Source organism: Budorcas taxicolor, chromosome 21, assembly GCF_023091745.1.
Source record: "Budorcas taxicolor isolate Tak-1 chromosome 21, Takin1.1, whole genome shotgun sequence".
In the NCBI taxonomy this organism is placed as follows: domain Eukaryota; kingdom Metazoa; phylum Chordata; class Mammalia; order Artiodactyla; family Bovidae; genus Budorcas; species Budorcas taxicolor.
Genome location: NC_068930.1, coordinates 59986607 through 60008196, shown reverse-complemented (window position 1 = coordinate 60008196; position 21590 = coordinate 59986607). Strand labels below are relative to the sequence as shown.

Below are 21590 nucleotides of genomic sequence, written 5' to 3'. Positions count from 1 at the left end.
AAATTAAAGAGGATAAAAATTTTTTAAAAGAACCAAAGAAATAAAGGGCGACTTTTTTCCCCCCATCTTCAGATCAGAGCCTCACCAATAGGGGCCCTGTGTTCTAATTGTGGAGCGTTGTTACTGGATCCACATTTAAAGTCCACCCTGTGAACACACGCACCAGTCTGGGGCTCCTGGCCCTTCATTAGCTCATCTGACAAATGCCAAGTGAGCCCCTCCTTGTGCCAGACGCTGCGGGGCAAAGGGGAAGGGGACAGTCCAGGTGCTCACCCTGGGCAGCCCACAGCCTGGTCAGGAGACTTGAAAAGTGAAGCTGGCTTCGCAGAGGACACCCAGGCTGCACCTTTATAACTAGAGGCAGAGGGTTGCTGGTCCTTCCCTCACACCCTCGCAGCATTTTATACCCTAAACATGTTAGCAGCACTTATCACGCTAGGTTACCCGAGGGCGCGCCATCGCAGCTTACATCCTGGCTAAGGCAGACATCACAAATCTGTGTCTGCTTCCCTGCCTCTGAGCCCAGACCTGGCCTCAGAATCCTTCTAACACAGCACTCCAGAGGCTGTTAGTTCTACCAGTAGCCTGTGCCTGGCACCTGGGCCTAAGCCCTTGCTCTCGTGGTGAGTTACTCATGTGAGAGCTCCCTGTTTTAGAATGGGCCGTCTGACCGTGGGGGCCCACTGCACTGCTGGCGGTGGTTAGGCTGGGCCGCCCCCAGTTCCGGGCTCTGTGGGGCTGCAAAGCGTTCTCCTGGCCCAGACCTTCCCCTTGCTGCTCCCTCTGCCCGGCGGTCTTCTTCCACGTGTCCACCCGGCACGATTGTTCAACTGTTCCTCAGTCGGAGGACCCTCTTTGACCACCTGTCTGTGACAGTTTCATTTTCCTTGTCTCCTGGGTCGAGCCACCCTTATTTTTCTTGTTAGCATTTCGTACTTCCTGGTACATCACACGGCATATTCTTTTACCTCTTTGTCTCTCTCCTTTACTATGGCATCCCGAGCCATCAAAGACACTTGTGGATCAAATGGATCTTGCGGTCGCAAGTCCTGGTGGGCCAGGCATAGCCCCTCCAGTTAGGATTAAATGAGATAGTACAAGAATGAGATCGTACAGAGTGTCGCGTCCAGGCTCTGCTTTATCATCGTTCCAAAGAAAGGGCTTCTTGCACTCTAGCAGGGGGGCAGGGCGTGTTCGGTTGTGGCCCTTCCTCCTTGTGGTCAGTGTCTCTGTTTAGCCGGCAGCTGGCGAGCGTCTGCTGTGGGCATCGCATGCGGAGGCCAGGGGTGAGGGGATTCAGATGCGAGCACATGGCAGGGCCTACGCCCGGACCTGAGGTTCCTAGTCACCTCGGATATGGGGTACACTGTGCCAGGGCTCAGGGGGCACAGATGCAGTAACTGTTTCCAACCAAGGGATTTGGGCAGGGAAGAAGGTGCTGGGGTTGGGGATGGTGGGCGCTAGGATTGGGTCAGGTGCATCCCCCGCCCCCCCCCCCCCCCCCAGCATGGACAGCTGCCCAGGAGTCGAGACCATCTGTTGAGACTCTCACTTCCTGCTGAGATGGTGGTTATTACAAACGCGTCATTTCTTAACCTTCCTCCTCCTCGGTTTTTCAACTGTCTCCTGAGTTGCCCTCCCCTGTTTCCTGCTTAGAGAATTAAGTTATTGGTGATAGAACTGCAGAACCCTCCAGAGCTTCTTGCTCTCTGGGTGCAGTCTGATCATTTGTTGCCAACTTCCATGACAGTGAGTAGTAGCTGGTTTGCAGGGCTTGTTTGCTTGCTTATTTCATGCGTAGCTTTTTCAGGGGATCAAGTGGGAGTGAAGGAGGCGGCAATACAGTCTAACCTCGCTCGCTTATTTATCCAAGATTTCACTGCTCCCTGCACACTCCCACAGAACTTGCCCCCCACTTTCCAGCCTTTTCTCAGGCTCAAGTGCTGTCGCTGTGCCCAAGGCAGGCATCGCTAATCAACCGCGCACACTCCACCTCACCCCAGCACAAACCTGCCCTTAGAGCTCTCAGCCTGGCGGCCCGCCAGCCCTTCGAGGTTGAAACCTCCATCACCCTTCACAGTACAAACTGTCCTGTGTGTGCTTCTCCTGAGACCAGAGGAAAAAGAGTTTTAAGCAGGCGGTGTGGGGGGCCAGGCATTCAGAGGTTCCCGCTCAGCCCCTCCTGTCTTGCTCTGAACCCCAACGGTTAGGGCAGGAAATGGGTATGGGTGAGCCTGAGGGTGGGGTGGATTTCCCCAGGCCTGGGGACCTCCGGGGCAAGCCCCCACACCCCAGTCGCTGCGGCCATCTCCTTTATGAGTTTCCCTTTCAAATTGCTGCAGGACTCCTGCCTGTGTGCACCGCAGGGCTGTGCGAAGTTGGGACCCCTGAAGCCGGGGGCAGGCATGCGTGTTCTCCCTGAGCGTGTCTGGGGCAGTACCCACCACAGGCCTGAGTAGTGCCAGGCGCCGTGCTGTCTCCTGTGGGTTAGGTGTGATGCCCACCTGCCCAGCCACCTGGCAGGGCTCAAAGCAGTGACAGGCTTGTGGTGGACCCTGCTGGGGGACCCCAGAGCCACTGCTGCCCCTGGCGAGATAAGCCCAGAGCGGGTGCCAGGCCCCGCCTCCCTGTGCGGGGTCCTGCTTCTCCACCTTGAGACTGCAGTGGGGGTGGGGTGTGATTCCATCGCCTGTGGTGGGAGACAGGCGGTGGAGGAGGGCCTTCTGCTGCTGCCTTCATCTTTGTGGCCTCCCAGACGGCACCTGCTCTTTGTTTCCATTTTAGCTCAGCGCCACCTCCTGGAAGCCTTTCTGGATTAGTCCTCCCATGGGCTCCCATTGACACCCAGCTCAGATGCCTCACATCCCCTCTGTAAGGGCATCAGACTTGCCAACAGGCCTGTCTCCTGCCAGGCTGCGGGCTCCCTGAGGGCCCGGCCCTGTCCCACGCACACACCCTCAACACCCGCTGCTCCCTCTCGGTTTTGTTGAGCTTGTCTGTCTGTCTGCATCTCTTAGATTTGAGGACACAGATCCTGTTTACCCCACCGCCTGACACCCCATAGGTGCCCAGGAGTTACCTGTGGTGGCTGTTTAGCTGCTCAGTCATGTCCGACCCTTTGCGACCCCGTGGACTGCAGCACGCCAGGCTCCCCTGTCCTTCACTTATCTCCCCGAGTTCGCTCAAGTTCACCTCCGGGGAAACAATGTGGTGTAAGTCTAAGTGTGAATGGCTGCCCTTCTGCTCTCCCTGCCCTGGGGAGACGGGCGTTAGGCCTGGCGGGCTGACTCAGGAGCAGCGATGCCCTGTGGCCTGTGGCGGCCGGCCTCTCCCTGCCCTCACAGATGCCAGCAGGCTGCCACCTGCCGCGGGTAGCTCCCAGGCACACTTGGCCCCACCTGCTCCCACGTGTCCCCTGGTGGGAGCAGCACTGGCAGCTAGCGGGTGAGGGGCTGCCAAGGGTGGCGCCCGCCCCGGCCCTGCCTGGCCTGAGTGGTGGGTGGAGCACCGGGGGGCACAGCCGTGGCCCAGACACATGCTCCCAGCCCAGCTGCTTGCTGGGACTGGGGCGGGCAGGGGGCGGGGAATGGCCACGCCTCTCCCGCTGAGCTCTGTGGGCGTGCCCGGGGCAGAAGGTGCCAGGGCGCCAGTCTAGAGTCCCCAGCTGGCGAGGGTGCAGGGAGCAGTTTGGGGCCCACGGGCCTGGGGAACCTGGTATTGGTGGCTTCGCAGGTGTCCCCACCCTTGCTGTGATCCCGCACGCTAAGCTCTGGCCGTTGTGAGCCGCACACCCTCCCTTGCCTGCCCATCGCCCAAAAGGTTGACTTTTGCAAGAAGCCCAAAGAAAAGAACTCTGCAGCTGCACGATCCCTCGCCACCATAAAGATAGGGTTCTTTGCGTCACCCCCAAGCACAGATGCTGCTGCTCTGCCGGGAAGAGAGGACAGGGCGGCCCTGAGCCACCCCAGGCACTGAAGTGCGAGAACAGGACCACCCCTGCCTCCCCAGCCTGCCTAATCCCCTAAATCCTTCTTGGTTGCGTGTGTGCTAAGTCGCTTCAGTTGTATCTGATTCTGTGCGACTGTAGCCCGCCAGGCTCCTCTGTCCATGGGATTCTTCAGACCTGAATACTGGAGTGAGTTGCTGTGCCCTCCTCCAGGAGATCTTCCCAACCCAGGGATGGAACCCGTGTCTCTTCCATCTCCTGCACTGGTCCAACTTGCCCCCCACCCCGCCCCCTCACTGCACCTGTGGCTGCTGGTGGCCTCACCGCAGACATTCAGGCCTGGAGCCCAGCTTTAGCTGCTGCTGGCCGGGCTCGTATCTGCCATGTAATATGGTTCCTGGGATACCATTTGTGGGCAGAAGTTCTTCTCGGAAGAGTTGAATGCAGCACCCTGTCTGTGCTCCTGGGGCTGCCCATACCACTTTCCTTGGTGCAGGGACTCGGAACAGGTGCTTCCTAGCATCAGATAAGTCCACCCACAGAGCAACACAGTGGGAAGGTGGCAGGCATTCTCGGGGACACTTGAGGTGTCCTCCAGTCCCGCCCCTGCGGGTTTTCCCGGGTTCTTCAGGGACGTGTGGGCACTTGCCTGTTTTCAGAGTTGGCAGCCCTGAGTTAGTAACTGTAGCGATGTGCTGTGAGTCTGTGTGCCAGCCTCCACCTAAAGGAGCCAGACATCCTTTGGAGATGATCCTCTTCTGTTTACAGATGGTGTGGCTCAGAGAGGGCCTGCGACTTGCCTGAGGTCACACAGCAAGTAGCTTTGCCCTCTCTTGGTGGTGTTTGCATTTCCGGGTGCTCCCTCCCACGGATCTCCCTCCTCCTGGGTCAGCTCAAAGGAAATATTTGTTTTCCTTTCTGAGAACAAAGGCTGGGCTTGGTTCATTTCTGTGAACACAGCCACGAGGACAGGCAGTTGCCAAGTGTTCAGGGGTGGGGGTTTCTGACAGTCTGGGACCCGCAGGTGGACTGAGTTGGTGGCCTTCAGTTGCTGAGTCCAGAGACACAGTGTGGCCTCATTAGGGGAGCTGGTGCTCCTGGGCTTGTGCAGACCCGAGCTGATTTCAAGCCCCGGGGACCCCGGGATTAATTGAAATGAGGTGGAACAGATGGATTGAGTCTATCAGCAGCTTTACGTGACAGCCTCTTAACATAAAAGCACTTCATTACCCACTCCTTCCGCTGGGGCTCCCTGCCTGAGTCGGAGGGAATGTGGCCGAAACGGGAGTCCCCCTACCCCGTCCAGATGGAATCACAGGCACGTGGCCGACGGCCCGCCTCTGAACGGGCGGCCGGGGATAATTCATCAGGCTTGTGTCTCTGCACAGTAGCTAAATTTACAGAATCATTCTCCTGGCTGTAACGTCACCAAAAGTGAGCAGCGCCGCGGGGGTTGGGGGTCCAGTCCCTGTTGCTATCAGACGCGGTGACATCGTGGGCGTTTTGATTGGTTGGGAATGGGGTCAGCAGGCTGTCACTATGGAAGGTATGAAACAGGCATCACCGTAGAATTGCCTCGGTTTGGGGTCTCAGGGAAAGCTCACCAGCCCAGAGCACCCAGCTTGGCCGTTGCTCTGCATCCTGCCGTTAAACCCCGTTACAGCATGTGCCATGGTTCTTTCCAGTTGAAAATTCTGGTAATTCTTGTCCTGGTCCCCTCATGTGATGTGAGGAGGAGGGAGGAAAAGGGGAGAGGGGACCTTCCCATGTGTTTGGGTATGTGTTTGCCATCTGGGTTGTCAGGCAGTTTTTGTTTGGGCCAAGATGCTATTGAAGGGAACCCCTCTTGGCCTTATCAAAGGGGGAGCTTTGGAGGAGCGCTAATTGATGGCAGGAGCATAAGCCCCCACGATGTGTGCAGAGGCTGCCTGGAATACTAGCCCTGACTTCCTGAGTCTCTCCATGGGGTGCTCTGTGAGTGTCTCAACCTTTCCAGATCCCAGAGGCACCTCACTTGCGTGAACCTTAGCTGTGTTGTTTCTGGAAAAGTTAGGGCTCTGGGGTTTGCACTCTTGCCTCCTCTCTTGGGGTCCTGGGATAGATGCTGGGGTCCTTGAATACGTGTGCAGCCTTTCCCGTCTGAGTCACTTCTTGTGTTTAGGAATTTTATTATGTTTTAATTTTAAAAATAATTTTATTTTTTATTTTGCTGGGTCTTCTTTGCTTCATAGGCTGTTCTCTAGTTGAGGCAAACGAGGGCTCCTCTCTTGTTGAGCATGTGCTCTAGGTGCATGAGCTTCAGTCGCTGCACACAGGCTCAGTAGGTGTGGCGCACAGGCTCTAGGGCACAGGCTCAGTAGGTGTGGCGCACAGGCTCTAGAGCACAGGCTCGGTAGGTGTGGCGCACAGACTCTAGGGCACAGGCTCAGTAGGTGTGGCGCACAGGCTCAGTAGTTCTGGCAAATGGGCTTAGTTGCTCTGAGGCATGTAGGCTCTCTGGACCAGGGTTCAGACCCATGTCTCCTTTGCTAGCAAGTGGATTCTTTTCCACTGAGCCACCGGGGAAGCCCTGTTGAGGAATTTTTAATTCCCCTTGCTTTTCTTCACTTGCTCATAAAACAATCACATTTGGGATTTTACAGTTGGAAAGCCTGATGTATTCAAGCCAGCATTACAAATTCACCGTGAGGTGTTTGTAACTTTGGTTTTCATCTACCGGCATGTTAAATGTGGCATCTTCAGACATGTGGTGGCCGATTTTGCCAGGTAAAATACTTGAAGGCATAGGAAGGAACTTAACAGGGGACTAAAGTAACTCATGGTAGTGGAGCAAAGTAGTTGCTTTTCAGGACTCGGTCCCTTTGTTCATGTGAGAAAGAGAAGACACCACTTCCAAGAAAAGAGATTTTAAAAACAATAAAACCAAGCACATTGCCATAAGCTGAGTCAGTCTCATTTTGTCAGCGGTCACTTAGCTGCTGCCTCTTTGCTGCCTCCTCACGGGGGGAGCTGACTGATGAGGCAAAATGTGAAAGTGCCGCAGGAGTGGGCAGGTGAAGCATTAAGAGTTGAGGGGAAAGGCAGTCATGTGTGACTAAAGGCATCAAGGCAGGCTTCCTGGAGGAGGTGGCATTTTCACTGAGCTCTGGAGGATGGATAGGGTTCTGATCTGGTGGCACCTGGGGCTGGCATTGTGTGAGGCAGAAACAGCGCCCAGTGGAAAATGTAGTGTGCACAGAACAGGGTAACCAACGGCTTGACTCGCTGGCCACACGTGGTAGCTAATGCATTTCCTGGCTCCCACCTTTCCCTGTGGGACTCCTGAGCATTGTCCTCAGCCCAGCTCACAAGAGCGCCCCTCTGGGGAGTTTTCCCAGCCTTGTCTGGGCAGAGTTTGGCAGTGTACCTGGTGCTGTGCTGTGTGACCTGTCAGTGCATGGCAGGGTGCTCTATGTGTGGTTTTGAACCCAAGATTTAAGGTGTGCTCTGTGTGTGTGCGCGCACATGCGCATGCTGGATGCATACTCAAAGCAGCCATCACTCGTGTTTCTGATTCCCAGTATTCGATAGGTCTTTGTGTTTCTCTGGCTGTGTGGAAGGCACATTTTGCTGTCTGGACCATCCTGGTCTCCTTGGAAACCATGAGCATCATCTTCCTCCTGGATGCCTCTCAGGAGTGTTTGTCTTAACTTCTCTGGGATCTCTCTCTTATTGGCTCTGAATTAACGGCTCCTTTTCAAACCCTCATGGAGGGTCATTCCATGGACCTAAACTCATGGCATTTAGCAGCATTTGTTTCTCCTTCCTGGCGAAATGTCAGACCATAAAATTGTTTCTTTCATTTGGCAAGAGAAAAAGATTTCTTTCTTCATGAAATCATTGTCCTCAATCCAATAATCCCAGTGTTCTCACTGGAAACTGAAGATAACCTTTGCCGCAGACACGGAAAGTGTTTGCACCCTGCAACTTTTCTGGGACCTTTTGTTTCTTCCATCAGCGGAGAAAGTGACCTTTCTATTTGAGCACGCACAGAGATTGACCGGAGCCTTGGCAGCATTTTAAGCCTTTTCAGTGAGGCCCCTACGTTGCCGCAGGTGGTGGGTGAAAGTCTCTGGGATTCTTGAAGCCTCTGTTTTCCAGGGCCTGATGCTCTCGGAGCTGATCCTCCACCCCACCCTTCCCTTCCCACAGGGCTTCCTGCCTCTGGCCCCAGCACAGGCACCAGAGCTGCAGGCCAGCCTCTGCCGTCATCCCTGGGTTCCTCTGGCTCATATCTCTTCCCAGCTGATGGAGGCTTTGTACTTCCTGATGGGGGGTGATGGGGTACTGTTTGATTTGGAGTGGGTGATTTTTAAGAAACCAATAATCTGCATCATTTTTCATGTTGCATTGTGAATTGTCTCAGGAGAAAGGAGAATTTTTTTTGGTGGATCTGTCTTGTTCACAGTTCCATAACTGATAAAGAGATACTGCTGATCATACATTCTTTGTGGGACGCCATGCCACAGGGTTAAAATGATTTAAGGTGATAGAACCGCATTTATGGAACCTTTGTTTTAATTCATTTCTGGTTGTGCTGGGTCTTCATTGCTGCGCCGGCTTTCTCTAGCTGCAGTGATTGGGCTGTATACTCTTTGTTTAGGTGCACACGCTTCTTATCGCAGTGGCTTCTCTTACTGCGGGGCACAGGCTGCAGACACTTGGGCCTCGGTAGCTGTGAGTTGTGGGCCCTGGAGCACAGTCTCAGTAGTTGTGGCTTAGTTGCTCTGTGCCATGTGGGATCTTCCTGGACCGGGGATCAAACCCCTGTCTCCTGCATTGGCAGGTGGATTCTTACCTTCTGTGCCACCAGGGAAATCCCAGAATCTTTTCAAAATGTTGGGAAAGCTTGCTCTTGGCCTGACCACTCTAATAAAGAGAGTTCTGTCATTTTGGTATATTTTTCTTTGAAGATTTCTTCCCTTTGGCATATCTTTAATTTTCTGCACCCAGTTAGGTATTGTCTTATTCATTTAAGCATTTTCTGCCATCTTCCCAACCAGGATAGTCGCTGAATCTTCCATTACCCAACCACTCCCCAGTGTCCGTTTGTGGCCTAATTATTAAAGTGCAGCTCCCTCATCGTGCTTGGGGGTGAAGCTTTGATGGGGGTATTTTAGAGCTTCTCTTGACTATTCTGCTGTTGACAGTTTTATGGCAGACAGCTTACTAAGAGTGTGTGGGTACACACACTTATTCTCAGAGGTGAGTCGAGGGGGTCATTTTGCGGGGTGGGGAGCTGAGCGAAGCTGAGTCCTCCTGTTCCAAGCCAAGGAATGAGATCCTGGAGAAAAGCCCAGGCTCGTTTTTTGAGGGCTTCCAAGATGTTCGTCTGCCATGACTGAGTGGGTGCACTATTTATAAGTTCTGGATAGAGACTGGCTAGAAAGGAATTAGGAGGCCTGACCCCACAGGGACCTAATGGAGCCCACTGAGTGACGCGCTGGAAATGAGCTTCACTGAACACCAGCTCCGGGAGCCACCGGTCACCTTGGGCCCGAGGGACAGACCCCGTAGACTGAGGCATCCAGGCCTACCCTGGGGTCCCTCCAAGCCCCTGCTGTGCTGCCCCTCCACCTCTGCCACCCCCACCTCTCTCAGAGCACCCCTCCTCCAGAGGGCAATGACGGAGCCCCATCTTGTTATTCTAAGACTTAGCACCGCCGACATCCGTAAAGTGCAGCATTCAGGAAACTGCAAAGCTCCCTTGGGAGGAGTGAGGTTTGAGCAAGTTTGGGAAGGAGGACGTTTGTAACTTGAAGCGCTGGCCCGTGTGAAGGCTGGTGACAGGAGGGATGACGAGGGCTCAGGTGATCCCTGGAGCCAGCCTGGAATGGCAGCCTGGGCCCTGTGTTGGGAGCAGTGTTCACTCGTGGGGTCAAGCATCTGGCATCGTGGGCTCAGTGAAGCCATGAGCCCGGGTGCTGGTCTTATTTGCTGTGGGGACGCCAGGAGGTCCCACCGCCACCATGGCCACTCGCATAGCTGTGATCACATCTGAGTTCTGTGCACGCCAGGTGCCTCTGGAGTCTGTCGTCCCCGTCTTGTATCGTCCTTCCTGCCACACGGCAGAGCCCCTGTCACCTGTGAAGCCTGGAGCGGGGCATCCTCTCCTGTGTCCTGGGTTTTCCCCACTGGGTACATCTGTACTTGTCCTAAGAGGATTCTGGGAGGAAGGGAGTGTCTTCCTTCCCCTTGGCTTCCTGGTTCTGAGAGCTTCTCTCACCCGTGACCCTTGGGAGCCAGTGCCCTAGCCTCCAGATGGCCCCTCGTCACTCCCTGTATCCCCCCCAGGTGGTCTCTGATCAGGAAACTGGCAGTCCAAGGGTAGTTGGAGTCTCTGAGCTCATTGACATGGTGTGAAGCCAGATGCTGCCGCTGGGACCCCAGCTGGGGTGCCAGACGCTTCCTGGAAACCGTCCTGCTCAGTTGGTCCTTCCCCCAGGTGTCAGGCCTTGTTTGTGTCGACACAGCCCTGGAAGGAGCTTCGGAGTTGATCAGTTCAGTTCAGTCGCTCAATCGTGTCTGACTCTTTGCGACCCCATGGACTGCAGCATGGATGCCATGGATGCCAGGCTTCCCTGTCCATCATCAACTCCAGGAGCTCGCTCAAACTCATGTCCATTGAGTCGGTGATGCCATGCAACCATCTCATCCTCTGGCATCCCCTTCTCCTCTTGCCTTCAATCTTTCCACCATCAGGGTCTTTTCCAGTGAGTCAGTTCTTCACGTCAGGTGGCCGAAGTATTGGAGTTTCAGCTTCAGCATCAGTCCTTCCCATAAATATTCAGGACTGATTTCCTTTAGGATGGACTGGTTGAATCTCCCTGCAGTCCAAGGGACTCTCAAGAGTCTTCTCCAACACCACTGTTCAAAACCAGCAGTTTCTCCTAAATTTTAGGTTTGCAGCCTGGATGAGGTCCAGTGGGCTCTTTCCCCTTTTACGTTACAAAGCCCTTTCTAGCCCAGCCCCTTGCTGCTGAGAATCCAAGTGCTGCCGCCCTCCTCTGACCTACTTTTGTGACTTTTCGTTTGTTTAAAGTGGTTAGCAATGAGGGCCTTCCAAGATGCAGTTAGTGCAGTTTCACTTAGGAAACGGGAAATCTGGGGTTTCCCTCACATCTTATCCAAGCATCTCAGACCAAATCTAAAGGAGATGCAGGGCAGAGAAGGGAGGGGTGTACCAAGTCTGCTCTGGATCTCGGTGCTTAAATCCCCCTCCCCTGCACCCTACCCCTTCACTGGCCCTAGCCCAGTTCTCTGCGGAGGGAGGGGGTCTCTGTGATGGCGGCGCCCCAGGCCTGACTCTTCCCTCCCGCTGTCAGGCCACAAGAAGGATGGGGTGACATGAGAGGCCGCAAGGCTTGTGTGTGCCCTCGTCCCTCATCGCGGCCTCAGGATGCGACAGTGGCCTTTGTTTCTGCCTTCGCAGAAGCCCGTGCGGCACCAGGAAGGCTCGTTGGCAAATCTGAGGACTGCTCAGAGCACATCTCCATACGCGTCCACCCCTGCAGCCAGCGGGGGGTGACCATCGCCCGCCCAGCAGGCCAGTGTCAGCTGCGGCCTCCACAGTGGCCTTCTGTTCTGAGTAGCAGGCGGGAGGGTCCATTCGTCAGCAGCCTCCTCACGTCCCCACTAGATGAGGGCCTGGCCCGTTGCCCTGGAGGCCCCGCCACCCTGAGGAGACGCATTTGCTTAGCTCCCCTGTCTCTGGTGTTGTGGAGCATGACGGCCACTAGCCACGTGTGGCTGGTGTGTGACAGAGGAAGTGAATTTTTCATTTACTTAGATTGAAAAGCCGATACTGGATTCAGTTATCGGAAGAACTGCAAGTGTGTTTGGAACAACTTGGGTGTGCGAATCTACTTATTCAGATCGTGTTTCCAATGACAGTTTGGCATTCAAATTCCGATGTGCTGTGAGTGTAAACTACACAGTGGATTTCAAAGGCTCAGTGTGAAAAAAAGTGTGAAATCATCTCTTTCAGGGTTTTATGTTGATTCGGTGGCGAAGCAATAATATTTTGGAAATGTTGGTTGAACACTTGTTTCTTTTTACTTTTCTTTTTTTCAATTGGGGGATAATAGCTTTACAGTATTGTGTTGGCCTCTGCCATACATCAACATGAATCAGCCTCAGGTATACAGAACATTCGAAATGAACGTTTCTCGTGTCTTTCTGCTAGACAATTCTCACCGTGGTACTCAAACCTCCGAGGCTGTTTTTGCTGGAATACGATTAATGGTCCTTCGGGGGGAACAGTTAAGATCTTAGAGGTATTTTGGGCCACAGGATTAAATCTTAGGAGACCCATGAGGCTTTGAAAAGAACATGTCAATAAAATATTGTTCATGAAACATTACTTCCTAACTGTGCAAGTGATACATATTGTGGGAAAATTAGAAAGCCCAGATTAGATAAAATTAAACATCCAGTTTTAGAAGGAGAATACATGGATTTCCCAGCAGTATTTTCCAGCAGTGTTTCCAGCAGTCTTTTGCTTAGGTTATCATTAATGTAAAAATTCAGCTTTACGTTATTGCAGAGACCCTCAAGGTGATTTCACTTTCTGTGTCTGCTTCATAACAAACTGTGGAAAATTCTTAAAGAGATGGGAATACCAGACCACCAGACCTGCCTCCTGAGAAACCTGTATGTAGATCAAGAAGCAACAGTTAGAACTGAACATGGAACAACAGACTGGTTCCAAATCGGAAAAGGAGTATGTCAAGGCTGTATATTGCCACCCTATTTATTTAACTTACATGCAGAACGCCAGGCTGCATGAAGCTCGAGCCGGAATCAGGATTGCCAGGAGAAATATCAGTAACTTCAGATGTGCAGATGACACCAATCTAATGGCAGAAAGTGAAGGGGAACTAAAGAGCCTCTTGATGAAGGGGAAAGAGGACAGTGAAAAAGCTGCTTTAAAACTCAGCATTCAAAAAACTGAGATCATGGCATCCAGTCCCATCACTTCATGGCAAATAAATGGGGAAACAGTGACAGACTTCAATTTGGGGGGCTCCGAAATCACTGCAGATGGTGACTGCAGCCATGAAATTAAAAGATTCTTGCTCCTTGGAAGAAAAGTTATGACCAACCTAGACAACTTATTAAAAAGCAGAGACATCATTTTGCCAACAAAGGTCTGTCTAGTCAAAGCTATGGTTTATTCAGTAGTCAAGTATGGATGTGAGAGTTGGACCATAAAAAAGGCTGAATGCCAAAGAATGGATGTTGTTTTTGAACTGTGGTGTTGGAGAAGACTCTTGAGAGTCCCTTGGACAGTAGGGAGATCAAACCAGCCAATCCTAAAGGAAATCACTCCTAAATATTCTTTGGAAGGACTGAAGCTAAAGCTCCAATACTTCGGCCACTTGATACGAAGAGCCGACTCATTGAAAAAGACCCTGATGCAGGGAAAGATTGAAGGCAGGAAAAGGGGCCGACAGATAATGAGATGGTTGAATGGCACCATCAACCCAATGGACCTGAGTTTGAGCAAACTCTGGGACATAGTGAAGGACAGGGGAGCCTGGGGTGCTGCAGTCCATGGGGTCGCAAAGAGTCAGACACGACTGAGTGACTGAACAACAAATTTCCTTTATAAACATGTGTACCTTCTTCAAGCACCCTGATAATAGAGCTGGTACTCCAGACAGTTGCACCACAGCAGAGCAGAAACCAGCCAAGACTCTAGAAGGGAATGTAGTTGGTTGACAGTGATAACAAGGAAATCTAGAAGTTGGGCTGAACACTTGAGTTTAGCATTGAGACCAGATAGGGACTCCATGACATTGCTAGCAATGTTATTATTTATTGAATGTCCCCAAGTTAAAGTGACTTAGTTTTGATGTGACTTAGAAGTTCTTGGTGGTTTAGTCTCTAAGTTGATCTGACTCTTGGCAACCCCATGGACTGTATACTGGAGTGGGTTGCCATTTCCTTCTCCAGGGGATCTTCCCGAATCAGAGGTTGAACCGGGGCTGTGGCACTGCAGACAGATTCTTTGCTGCCTGAGCCACCAGGGAAGCCGTGAGAGAACGGCTGACTTGGCTGGGAGTCCTTCCTTTTGCTGGAATTGGATTTATCTGATTTTACTGGCTGTGTGTGTTTTGCCCGAGGGTGCTACTGCGGAATCCTTTGGTGAGCACATCCAGTATGAGAGACTGCGTTGACTTCTCCAAGCCCTGAAGGAAGGCTGAGGCTGTTACACAACTCAGACTCTGCCCAACACTGAGACTTGGCTTGAGAAAACACTGGCCATCTCAGATGCAGTGACATGTGACCTCAGATAGTAAAGAAAGGTGTCCTCCAGCACTGAGCACAGAGGGGCCCAGAGTGGTTGGGAGTGGGGTACACCTCCTCAATTTCTGGTGCTGTGGGAGCCATGGAAAGATAATAAGGAGGGTGGAGCAGTTCATTTTGCACATTCTGTTGTTGACTTTAAAAACACGCATTGAGTCTGATAATTAACTTTTTCTTGGGGCAGAGTGAGGACTGCAGCCCGGGAGACAGCACCTCAGATGGCTCTGAGAAGCTGCTCCGAAGAGGCGGGGCGGTTGCAGGGGAGGTCAGTGTATGCGTGATTTGGATGAAGGCAGAGTACACACAGTCAAGCACATATTTTTCCAGAAGGCTTCTGCTAGTCTGGTGAAGCTTTCTGTTAGTCATGAGCAGTTGTTACCATGAAGGATTTTTGTGCTTTTCTAGACCTGGGGAGATACAAGAATTGGGCTCAGAAAATCAGCTCCTGAAAATACCTAACCAGTTTTTCCCCCAAGCACAGAGTGCCTCCCTTCTCCTCCACCCCGAATGCCTTTCAGGGGGTGCTGGAAATCAGCAGCTGCAGCAGCACGGGATTCAGTCCTTGTAGAGGTCAATGGCAAGCGCCAGTGTGTAGCTGACACTGTGAAGGTGTCGGCCTCTCCTGGCGAGCTTGCCAAGGCCGCCATTCCCATCTGAGGACTCAGAGAGCTCTGAGGTGATCAGCTGGGCCCTGCGGGATTAGCTGATTGTGTTCACTGTCCCCTTTGAATTCATCAGCGCTGGTTGGCAGTGTCCTGAGTTCAGAGAGTCCTCACGCCGTGCAGTAGAGTGACTGCTGGAAAAAAAGTTGTCTCTCAATGGAAACATTCTTTTTTTAAAGGCATAAGCGGAGCTTTGTTGGTCAAGAGTTTCTATGGTGACCACTTTTGCAAGACCAAGAATATTACTGAATCCTACTGCCTTGCTTGTCTTCTGTAGAATTAGATGTTTTATCTTCTGGGTTTGTGAGAAACAAGGCACATCTGGGCAGGGAAGACCAACCTGCCCTGAGAAGTACTCTGGGAAATGTGAGCGGAGGGTCAGCACACTCGGAGGGGAACTTGTTAAAACCCCCATGACAGGGGCATGTCGCTGGCTGTTGCCTGGGCCTTCCTTCAGGGGCCCTTGGTGTGAGGGCAGGAGGCTGGGCATCTCCTGCGTGCCACGTCTCTGGGGGTGTGTGTGGGGGGCTGCAGATTAGCTCTGACTTATCCCTCCCCCAGGGAAGGACTGGGTGCTCCAGTCCATGGGGTCACAGAGAGTTGGACACGACTGAGTGACCGAACAACAGCAACAGGGAAGTCACTGCTGAAAAAAAGAGAAGTCTCTTTATTTACAGCTCGTACCAAAGACCTACTGAGTGCCAGAATCCTGAATTGTCAGCTTGTAAAGACTCAGTAACATCTCTTTTAATGGTTCAAAGTGAAAGTGAAAGTCACTCAGCGGTGTCCGACTCTCTGCGGAGTGGGTAGCCTTTCCCTTCTCCAGGGGATCTTCCCAACCCAGGGATCAAACCCAGGTCTCCCGCATTGCAGGCAGATTCTTTACCAGCTGAGCCACAAGGGAAGCGCTTTTAATGTTTATTCTGCATGTTTTAGTTGCACAAGCAAATCATACAATAAAAATAAAGACATCCTTTAAAAGAAACTCTCTGCTAGTCCTCTAATATAACATCTAATATATCTTCTTTTCCCCCGAAGTCTCTGTACACATGCAGACATAATTTTTATTTAGTAATAATCGAGGCAGAAGCACAGTTAGCTGTTTTGACTTTTCATTTATTTATATCTTACATTTTCCTTCCTATTATATAATATAGTATTTTCATAGCAACTGTTTTCATAATGGCTGCACAGTCCTCCAATTGCTTGCTACACTGTAATTTTCTTAATCAGCCTTTATTTTGTTTTCTGTTCTTAATGGCATCCTTTCCCCTTTGTTTCCATAGGAAGTTCTCCAGCAGCTGATCGTCATGAATTTGCCTAATGTCTTGATGATTGGCAAAGACCCGCTGTCTGGTGAGTGGAGGCCGCCCTCACCCTCTGTGGAGCCTGGGCTGTGCCCTGGGCAGCTGTTGGGGGCAGAGCTCTGGCTGCCAGCCTGGAGCCAGCACAGTGAAAACATGTGCTCATTTGGGTATGATTGTAAAGGGTGGGCTTATAACCCCAAGGCTTTACGCCAAGAGCACGTCTCTTCCTTAAGAATATACCCTCATGACCCCTCAGGTGGGAGTTCCAAGGCAGGTGCGGCCACTGCTTCCTTGGTCTGTGGGGCTTAAGTAATACGGTGCCCCCCACCACCACCCAGGGGTCTGTCCTCGTACCATCATGGGCTGTGGTCCCTATTGACAAGAAAAAATCTTTGAAAGGGAAAGTGTTAGTCGCTCAGTCGTGTCTGACTCTTTTCGACCCCATGGAATGTAGCTCACCAGGCTCCTCTGTCCATGGAGATTCTCCAGGCAAGAATACTGGAGTGGGTTGCCATGCTCTCCTCCAGGGGATCTTCCCGACCCAGGGATCGAACCCAGGTCTCCTGTTTTGAAGGCAGATCCTTTAGCCTCTGAGCCGCCTGGGAGAGAATCTTTGGAGGGAACGAAGGTCCCTTCCGCTGGCGTCCGGTGCTGCTCAGTTTGCCCCATGCACATTTCACTGGGACCCCCTGTCATGCGTCCGCTCTCACATCTCCCACTGGTCTCTGGGGCCCGAGTGGGTAAGTCCTAAGTCCTGGTCTTGGACACTTGGTATGACTTTGAAAGACTGAAATGTCCTCCCGGACACCTTACAGAAAGCCAGAGCTTAGCTCCAGTCTGAGGGTTAACGCACCGTGAGTTGAACGGGGTGCTGCCTTTCCTCCGCTCCACGGTCTTGTGCGTTGACCTGCACCTGTGGCTCGTGGATGGAAACTTGTGGGCCCCAGGGACAGATGTGCCTGCTGGCTGGGACTCCCCTGGTTCCCGTGGAGACCTTGGGAGCCTCCTGGACTGGGTGTGGGGTCAGGGCATGCGGGAAGGATCCCACCAGGAGAGGCTTTCGCGGGAGGAGCGGAAGCTTGCCTCGCGGGTACCTCCTCACCCTGCTCTCACGGGAGCCTGTCCACGGGAGCTCAGGTCGTCTGGAGCGCAGAGGAGTGGTACACCTGGTGCCCCGCCGAGGATGTTCCTCATCGAGGAGCCCTGGCCCTGGGCTGGGTCAAGGGAAGCTGAGCGTGAAATCACTTTGCTCGTGGGGAGCACTCTGCAAGAGCCCAAGGAAAGGGTTTCTTTGATCTCCTGTTTGTCTTCAGCGCCACAGGCCTGTGAGCATCACATTGGCTCTTCAGGATACACCCCGACCCACCTGGCGGCCCCTGGCAGTAACGCCCTTCTCTACTTGATGTGTTAGTAACAGGGAGCCCTTGGTTTGTGCTGTCCCCGGCTCTGCCCTGGGACCGTTTGTTTTCTGGCTTTATTTCATGGTTCCCCCAGGTAGAAGGAAATGGCAGTCCACTCCAGCATTCTTGCCTGGAGAACCCCATGCACAGAGGAGCCTGGCAGGTTACAGTCCGTGGGGTTGCAAGAGTCAGGCATGACTTATGATTAAACCACCAGGTAGGGGATGCCAGATACAGCCCCGGGCACCAGGGACAGCTGGGACTCTCTCATGTTTCAGCAGTAGCATGAGGAAAATGAGGGTCTGCTTTGCTTAGCAGAACTGTGCTGCTTGTCCTGCCTTATTTGGGACACTGGTATTGAGAGAGGGGCGCCCAGAGAGGTTGGTGGTTCAGGCGTAGTTCTGCTGTTCCAGCTGCTCTAGAGACAGCGTTGTCAGATGAGGAGAGGAAAGCAGAGGAGCAAGAAAGAAGGACCCTCCCTGCTTGAACCCTCGGGACCCAGCATGTGCTGGACACCGGACATGTATTTAAAAGTGGAAGTGAAAATGTGCTTCTGGGGTATGGCCGTGCTGTCGAATTTATAGATGAGAGAATGGCAGGTCACAGGGTGGAAGGAACAAGCCCTCAGCCACTTAACCCATGAGCAGAGAGGAGTTTGAGTGGGAGTTTGTTCCAGCTGAACCCTGGGCCTGAGCTCTGGTCCATATCACACAGGAACAAGTGTCAGGCAATTGCCAGTGCTTAACCATTGTGACCTACAAAAATGATAGTGATGTATGAGTTAATCTGGTGGCTCAGATGGTAAACCGGGTTTGATCCCTGGGTTGGGAAGATGCCCTGGAGAAGGGAATGGCAACCCTCCAGTATCTTGCCTGGAGAATCCGCATGGACAGAGGAGCCTGGTGGGCTACAGTCCATGGGGTCACTAGGAGTCGGACACAACTGAGCAACTTCACTTTCACTTTTCACTTTCATGCATTGGAGGAGGAAATGGCAATCCACTCCAGTGTTCTTGCCTGGAGAGTCCCAGGGACAGGGGAGCCTGGTGGCCTGCCGTCTCTGGGGTCTCACAGAGTCGGACACGACTGAAGCGACTTAGCAGCTCATGCTAAGCACGTCTTGCTCCCCTACTGTGTCACCCTGACACCCTGTCACACTGTGTGGTTTGCCACCTTCCTGCATCGGCCCCTCCCTTCCTACGCTGTCTGGAATCCTTCCCTCAGGGGGGCCCCTTCTCCAGAAGGCACTTCTGCTCACCAGAACCCTGGCTCCAGCCCTGCCTTCAGAGCCTCTCTGTTCCAGCCTCTCTGAACCACACGGGGAGAGAGACTGTCCACGTGCAGGGAACCCAGGTCCCACCTCGGGTCTGGCAGTGAACACCTGCGAAGATGTGGACAATGATTTTTAAATAGCTTTATTAAGGTATAATTTGCATACCATGAAATTAACCTTTTTTTTTTTTTTGGCTACTCCACATAGCATGTGGGATCTTCCCCCACTGGGGATCAAACCTGTGCCCCCTGCTTTGGGAGCGTGAAATCATAGTTACTGGACCGTCAGGGAAGACTGAAATTCACCTATTTTAAGTATACAGTTTCGTGATTTTTTTTCCCCCATAAATGTACAGAGTGGTGCAGCCTTCCTCACAATCCAGTTTGAGAACACTCTCGGGAAGCTGATTTTAAACTTAGTTTAAAATTTAAACGGATTTTAAACTCAGTCGTGTCCGACTCTTTGCGACCCCATGGACTGTAGCCCACCAGGCTCCTCTGTCCATGGGGATTCTCCAGGCAATACTGGAGTGGGTTGCCGTGCTCTCCTCCAGGGGATCTTCCTGACCCAGGGATGGAACCCAGGTCTCCTGCATTGCAGGCGGATTCTTTACCGTCTGAGCCACCAGGGAAGCACTTTAAACTGACAGGTGAATGGGATGTCTCCAAGTCCCTAGGGCCGTATGGAATCAATGTATATCAGTCGAAGAGGTTCCGGCCCCAGTTCGATGGAGAAGTTAAGATGAGACGGGGACCTCTGGGAAAGTTAAGGACGAGAATTCCACCCAGTGCGGCCATCTCAGAGGGCCCCGGGCAGGCAGGGCTGACTGCCAAGAGGGAAGGGGCCACCTCCCCCCGAGCGAGGCTGGAGGGATGAGAGCTGGGAGCACGCATGGGTAGGTTTTGACAAGAGTCTCAGGGGGACTCTGAGAGCAAGAAGGTTGTCAGGGGATAGGCACCAGCAAGAAAACACAAACATGAGTGCCCGAGACACATTTGTGGGATGGTGTTTTCTGTTTTAAATTTTAGAAATAGGTGGGTGAAGCATTTGGGGTTTCATTTAAAATAAAGAACAAAGTTGGTTTCTTTCTTGTATGGTTGGCTAGAAGGGGTGGATGGGGAGGCTTTTTTTTTTTTAAACAAATTTTGTCACCCAGCTCAGGAGCACACCTGTGTTCTTTTCAGCTGATGGTGACACTGTACCGTCATTTATAACATTTCAGTTTGGGGTTATTTTTTGGTTTTGGTAAAGGCACCTCAATGGAGAGACACACACACAGTCTCTCTCTCTCTCTCTCACACACACACACACAGAGACACTGAATGATTGGGGTTATTTTTTGGTTTTGGTAAATGCACCTCAATGGAGAGACACACACACAATCACACACACACACAGACACTGAATGATTGGGGTTAGTTTTTGGTTTTGGTAAATGCACTTCATGGAGAGACAGACAGACAGAGACACACACACAGTGACACTGAATGATCCCAGAACACCAATCACTTGTCCCCCTCCCTCTGACCTAAAAAAGGGAGATGTCACGACTCACACTATGAGATGTTTCTGTATGTCTGTCATCCCACACCCACCAGACAAAAGATGTTCTTTTTTCCTACCTCAGGTGGGATTCAAGGGCAGTTCAGTGAATATGAGAAAACACTCCATATATTTAAAATCTGTCCTCAGTGGCTGCCCTCCTGGCCTCCAGTCCCCATTTTCTGTGTTCCTGTTTGTACCTCGAATCATCTCTGGATTTCCTCTCTGACTGTGCGCAATTTTGCTACCATCTCCTTGGATTCCTGTCCCTGGGGAAGCATCTTGTCTGGTGCCTCATTACTGTAGACCCCACTTCTTGAAGCCTGGCCTGGGGTCCCATGGACCCTGCTGTAGCCCTCTCACATTCATCCACGGGTGCCCAGCAGAAGAGCCTTCCCCAGCGGCTGGGCCGAGTGCAGACTGCCGGGACTGGTGTTGCAGGCTGTCCTTCGTCTTGTTTCCAGGTGGCCACGTCTGATCCTTCTCTCCGACCCCACTCCCATCCCTCAGGCAGGTGTCCCAGCTCTACATGCACCAGAGCCGCACTCTTCTCTCCTCCTGCCCCGCTGCCCCCTGGTTCCAGCCGCCACTATCCTTCTCCTGGCTAGCACCTGGGTGGCCTTCTAACTCTGTTCCCTTGGCCTGGAATGCTTTTCACAGGTATTCACAGGAATCACTTCAGTTCAGTCGCTCAGTCGTGTCCCAGTCTCTGCAACCCTATGGACTGCAGCACGCCAGGCTTCCCTGTCCATCACCAATTCCTGGAGCTTACTCAGACTCAAGTACATTGAGTCGATGATGCCATCCAACCATCTCATCCTCTCTTGTACCCTTTCCTTCCTGCCTTCAATCTTTCTCAGCATCAGGGTCTTTTCAAATGAGTCAGTTCTTTATATCAGGTGGCCAAAGTATTGGAGTTTCAGCTTTAGCATCAGTTTTTCCAATGAATATTCAGGACTGATCTCCTTCAGAATGGACTGGTTGGATCTCCTTGCAGTCCAAGGGACTCTCAAGAGTCTTCTGCAACACCACAGTTCAAAAGCATCAATTCTTTGGCGCTCAGCTTTCTTTATGGTCCAGCTCTCATATCCATATGTGACTACTGGAAAAA

The 21590-nt window shown here is 52.3% G+C and overlaps 1 protein-coding gene across 1 annotated transcript in view; it reads left to right on the top strand.

Moving 5' to 3' along the window:
• The window catches only part of CCDC88C (coiled-coil domain containing 88C), a 145004-nt gene that overhangs the window by 47661 nt on the left and 75753 nt on the right, over nucleotides 1–21590 (top strand). Inside the window, exon 4 of the mRNA XM_052659707.1 lies at nucleotides 16245–16314. Coding sequence (XP_052515667.1) covers nucleotides 16245–16314 — 70 coding nt within the window. The remainder of the gene's footprint in view (nucleotides 1–16244; nucleotides 16315–21590) is intronic.